We start from the raw sequence: 5,687 nt of genomic DNA, 5'->3' as shown, positions 1-5,687 counted from the left end.
ATGGTTTAACCTCACCCCCGTATGATTTAACCTCACCTGGATGGTTTAACCTTACCTGGATGGTTTAACCTCACCCCCATATGGTTTAACCTCACCCGGATGGTTTAACCTCACCCCCGTATGGTTTAACCTCACCCCGTATGGTTTTTGGTTGTCCGTAAGTAGCCGCCACAGCTACTCTTTTTTTTTTTTTTAAAAAAACTTGTATCTGACACATTTTGTTAGTTTTAACTCTGTGTAAGTGTACAGTTTGTTAACCCCCTTTCCTCCTGTGTCCTGCCCCTGGGAACCACTAAACTTTGGTCTCTATATATCTGCCCTTTCTTTTTATATAAGTGAGATCATAATGTGTCCTTTTGTGACTGACTGACTTCCCTCAGCTCCATCCACACTGTAGCATGCATCCAGACTGCATTCCTCCTGCTGCCTGAGTAGTGTACCCGTTGTTTGTACGTACCACATCTTGTTTATCCGTTCACTGGGGATGGACATTTAGGTGGGTTCCACCTTTTGGCTCTTGTGAGAGTGCTGCAGTGACCACTGGTTCCAAGTCTCTGTCTGCGTCTCTGCTTTCAGGTCTTGGGGTACCGCATACCTAGGAGTGCCATTGCTTGGCCATAGGGTGATCCTGGGTTTAGTTTTCTGAGGCACCACTGCACATGGTTTCCACACAGCTGAACCATTTGGCATTCCTGCCAGTAATGGACAAAGCTCCAATTTCCCCGCGTCTTCACAAACAATGTGTTCTTTTCTGTTGTTGTTTTTCCTTCTTTTCATCTTGGGCATTGTTGTTGTTAGGTGCCATCAGGTTGGTCCGACTCATAGCGACCTTACGCACAACAGAACGAAACACTGCCCGATCCTGGGCCAACCTCACTACTGCTGCCACGCTTGACTCCATCGATGCTGCCACTTGGCCAATCCATCTCACTGGGAGTCTTCCTCTTTTTCTCTGACCCTCCACCTTACCAAACATGATGTCCTTCTCCAGCGACTGCTCTCTCCTGGCAATATGTCCGAAATACGAGAGACGACGTTTGGCCATCCTGGCCTCTAAGGAGCACTCTGGCTGCACTTCTTCCTGAACAGATCTATTGATTCTTTGGCAGTCCATGGCACTTTCAGTATTCTCCTCCAACGCCATAACTCAAAAGTGTCAATTCTTCTATGGTCTTCCTTATTCACTGTCCAGCTTTCGCATGCATATGAGGTTATTGAAAATACCAAGGTTTGGGTCAGGCACACCTTAGTCCTCAAGCTGACATCTTTGCTCTTCAACACTTTAAAAACACTTTGGACATCATTGTTGTTGTTATTAAGTGCCGTCGGGGCATCATAGGGGCAATAAAATGGTATCTCATTGTTTCCATTTGCATCTCTGGTGACTCATGACACTGAGCATGTTTTGATGTGTCTGGTGACCATTTGAATGAATTTCCTCTTTGGTGAAAAGTCTGTTCACATTCTTTGTCCATGTTATGGCTTGGGTAGTTTTGTTTAATTGTTGACTTTATTTATAGTTTTTGATTGTTCGATTCTTGTTGGATATATAGTTTTCTAAGCTCTTGCCCAGCGTTTTATAATCTTTTGAGTTATTTTTTGTTTGCTTAAGAATCCCTGGTGGTGCACTGGGTCAAGCGTTGGGCTGCTCACCGTAGGTCAGTGGTTCGAACCCACTGGCTGCTCCACAGGAGAGCGATGAGATGGTCTGTGTAAAGATGCGCAGTCGTGTGCACCCAGTGGGCAGTTCTGTTCTGGCCTGTAGGGTTGCCGTGTGTTGTGGTTGATGGATTTGATGGCAGTTGGTTTCGGTTTTTTTGTTTGTTTATCTTTTTTTTTACATTTATTACTGTATGTTTTATTTTTAAAATACTATTGTCAGTACCATTAGTTTTTGCTTGTTTTTAGCTTATAAAGATGCAATTTGATTTTTTAAAAAATTGTTGTAAATACCATATATGTGGTGGTGGTTATGTGCCGTAGAGTTGGTTCTGACTCATAGCGACCCTTTACAGGGTTTCCGAGGCTATGAATCTTTATGGGAGCAGAAAGCCTCATCTTTCTCCCGCAGAACAGCTGGTAGTTTCCAACTGCTGACCTTGAGGTTAGCAGTCCGATTTGTAAGCACTACGTGACCAGAGCTCCTTAACTAATATATATGTTGTTGTTGTTAAATGCCGTCGAGTCGGTTCCGACCCATAGCGACCCTGTACAGGGTTTCCGAGGGTGTAAATCTTTAAGGGAGTAGAAAGCCTCATCTTCCTCCCGCGGAGCGGCTGGTAGTTTCGAACCGCTGACCTTGAGGTTCACAGCCCAATTCGTAACCACTTCGCTACCAGAGCTCCTTAACTAATATATATAAGAACTTGTCATTTCAGCGTTCTTCATGCTCTATCCAATTCAGTGACAGTTACGTTTGTCACGTTGTTCATCCATTACCATTATCTGTTTCTCAATTTTATAATTGACTTGTGTATTGATCTTGAAGCTGGCAAGTTTGTTAGGCTCACATACTGATTTTAGTTACTTCTTTGTAGAGGTTTTTGGATTTTCTGTATAGTAACTCACATCCTGTATGAATCGTGGCAGTGATTTGTGACATGATGGCTCTGACTCGTGTGAATGTCCACTATAACGTTGACTCTGAGACGCTTGCTTCTCTCAGAGGGAAAGCATTCACTTTCACTGTAACGCTGGTGCTAACTGTAGGATTTGTCGTTGGTGGTGTTGCTTCTCTTTGTCAGATGAAGGACATTTTTCTATCTAGTTATCTGACAGATCCATTTGAACTTGGAGTTTTCTTTCTGAGAAGGTTTCTAATTATGGGTTCAATTGATTTGGTAGCTTTTGGGACTCTTATTTTGTTTGTTTCATCAGTTTTGGTTAAGGTGGATTTTCCTGATATTTGCTCATTTATCTAACTATTTATTGATTTCAGATCACCTCGTATGCTGGATTCATAGTGACTGTCCCTTTCATTTTTGGCATTGGAGTTGACATTGGAGGTTTGTCCCGCTTCACTCTCACTAAGTGTTTAGTAATTTCTTTGCACGGATTGCTATTTGACTTTGTTGGTTCTCTCTGTTGCGTTTCCCTCCTCTTTGATTGCTTTCTGCTTTTTTTTTTTTTAACAGTTTTGCTGTGAATTATGTGATAGTTTACATGGGAGAATATTAGCTTTACATTCATCCTACCTTGTATCATTACATTGCCGTGGTTACAATCCCTTCCATGCAGCATCAAACAACCACAGGGTATATACCGCAAACCTGCAACCTGGTCGTCAGCACACAGCCCCTCTCCCTCTCTAGGTCTAGAGTCCCCGGCTGCTCCATCTCTCCATGTCATCGTCTCTGCCTCCATCTCTGGCATCATTGTTTGTCCGGGTAGGGTCCCGCTCTCCACTCTTCTCCCTTGATGGTCCCAGAGGCCTCTGCTCCTGGCCTGCAAAGTCAATCACTACCTTTCTTTTGCTACAAAATGTCTACCTTTACACTTCCAACCCTGAGTCATTCCTGATAGTCATTAGTCACTGTTGTACCACATGAGTGCTGTTCCCATCTCCTTTCATCAGTCCTGCCCAGACAGATTGGATACCACTCAGTGGAGATTCTATCTTCCTCCAGGCCCTCTGGATCCAGGCTCCCCCCTTGAAAGCCTGCAAGCCAGTCACTTCTTGCCTTTGGTAGCACCTCCCCCCACCTCCCCAATTTTGGATAGCCAATGTCCAAGTGGCCTATCCCTGTCTACTCTGTGTGTGGAGGGGGTGAGAATGATCCTTGCTGTAAAGATTTGTTCCCTCTTTTGAGCTACTGCATCCATAGGTGTAGGTCAAGTTCATCAAATTGTATCCGTTACTCATTTTTTCCTTTTCTTTCTTCTAGTTGAGCTCTGATCATCCAGTCACTGAAGCCAGGTCAAGTGGGTATTATCTGCAAGTGTGGGTGTTCTTGTGCATATCTCCTCTCTTCTTATCAGCTGGATACTTCTGTCTCCACTCCAGTCCTCTGTGACTATGTCACTGACTCTGGGCCCAGGAGTCCCCAGTCTTGCCACACTGCTGGCCGACCAGGTCTCCACCCGGGTTCCCAGCAGTCTGTTGAATGTTGTAGGGCTTAGCTCGCAGCTTCATTGCTGTTTTTCTCTCACTTCCCTTTATTGGTGACCACCGTGGTCTCCAGTCAGAGCACATGTGTGCTCGTGTATTGTCATTGAGTTTTAGTCTTGGAAGGGGGTTTGCCCTGAGGGGACCCGACCGCTTGCCTTGCTTTTTATCTTCTTCAGTTCTTCCCTTGGCTTTGTTCTGGCTCAATTGCTCATCTCTTGCTAAACTCGTGAGGTAGCTCTCTCAATGCTTTGGACTCTGCAGTTGTTTCAATGCACGTGGAAAGCGATGGCTCTGTCCCTGTGTGTGTCTCTAGCTGCCCAGGGACGTGCTATGCAGATCCCTCGCGCTCCGTGGAGGCAGTGCCTTCCTGCCTTGCTGGCATCTCCTGCTACTGTTTGTCCTGCTCAGTCCTCTGTCTGGCTGCTGGTGGAGCTCAGTTCCCTGCATGAATAGGCGGGGCTTTCAGTTTAGGCCAGGGTCACGATGACCCTCCTGATGGGGTTCTTCGTTCTGAATCCCAACCCCACTGCCATTGAGTCGATTCCATCTCTTGGTACTGACTTCCTGAACAGGCTGCACAGGTGAGGCCTGGAAAGGAGCCTGCTGTCGGAGACTGGGAAGATGGCACGGGCAGTAGGGGACGGAGTGTCCAGAAGGCTGTCAGAATGGGGCTCTACCTGAGAGCGTGCTCTCTGCTGGGCTTGGAAACTCGAACATGGCTCTGCATTGGGGTATGGAGGCGATGCTCCCCCTTCCAAGCTGCTGTGTTTCTTCCATTTTCAGCCCCGAAGTGGGGCTGTCGAGCATCCATGGAATTTCATCCCAAGTGATGTGTGCTCCTCAGCGAATGGTTCCAGGGAGCAGCAGCTGGCTCGTCCTTGGGGCAGGCTGACAAGCATGGAAGGTGGTGTGAGTGCTCTCAGCACGTGCCGTGTGCATGCGTCTCTAGCCTTGTGAAGTGCCGTGGTCATCTCGTGAGTTGTCCTGTCTTTCAGATCGTGACGTCTGCGTCCACGGACCTTCAGGACTACACCTACTACTTTGTTCCCGCCCCCTGGCTGTCAGTGAAGCTGCTGAGGCTACTCCAGTGCTACCCGCCCCCAGGTAATGGCAGGGCAGTGGACATGGACCTCCCTCGGCCCCCAGCCTGTCCATCGGAAACCTTTGGTCACGTGTCTGCTTTCCTAGTGTTGGAGCCTCAGGGCACTGCCTAGACAGTCATGGTTTTGTTATCATGTGGGATGTTCCCGCTTTTACATAGAATTAGAATGCGTCTTAAATAAAATTTGAAGTCTTCAGACATTTTGTACCTGTAAAATGGTGGTAGTAACAGTAGTGTGACAGCCTGTGTGACTTTAGGGAGATGATGTGAATTGTGGTCGGTTCAAGGCTGCTTTCCAGGATCTTTTTATACCAGCTCAGATGCCACCTGTGTCCCCATGGTACAACTTCTGCTGTCCTCAGTTCCCTGAGGACAGACCCCGCTCAGCCCCCTGAGGACAGACCCCGCTCAGCCCCCTGAGGACAGACGCCGCTCAGCCCCCTGAGGACAGACTCCTTCAGCCCCCTGAGGACAGAC

General features: G+C 47.2%; 1 protein-coding gene across 2 annotated transcripts in view; it reads left to right on the top strand.

The window, feature by feature from the left end:
- The window catches only part of AP2A2 (adaptor-related protein complex 2, alpha 2 subunit), an 86,386-nt gene that overhangs the window by 60,420 nt on the left and 20,279 nt on the right, over window positions 1–5,687 (top strand). For both annotated transcript variants that reach the window (XM_006876971.1, XM_006876970.1), the window contains exon 7: window positions 5,104–5,212. In XM_006876971.1, coding sequence (XP_006877033.1) covers window positions 5,104–5,212 — 109 coding nt within the window. The remainder of the gene's footprint in view (window positions 1–5,103; window positions 5,213–5,687) is intronic.

Source organism: Chrysochloris asiatica, unplaced genomic scaffold (assembly GCF_000296735.1).
Source record: "Chrysochloris asiatica unplaced genomic scaffold, ChrAsi1.0 scaffold00439, whole genome shotgun sequence".
NCBI lineage: Eukaryota > Metazoa > Chordata > Mammalia > Afrosoricida > Chrysochloridae > Chrysochloris > Chrysochloris asiatica.
The sequence above is the reverse complement of the archived record's forward strand: the minus strand, read 5'-3'. Positions and strand labels throughout refer to the sequence as shown.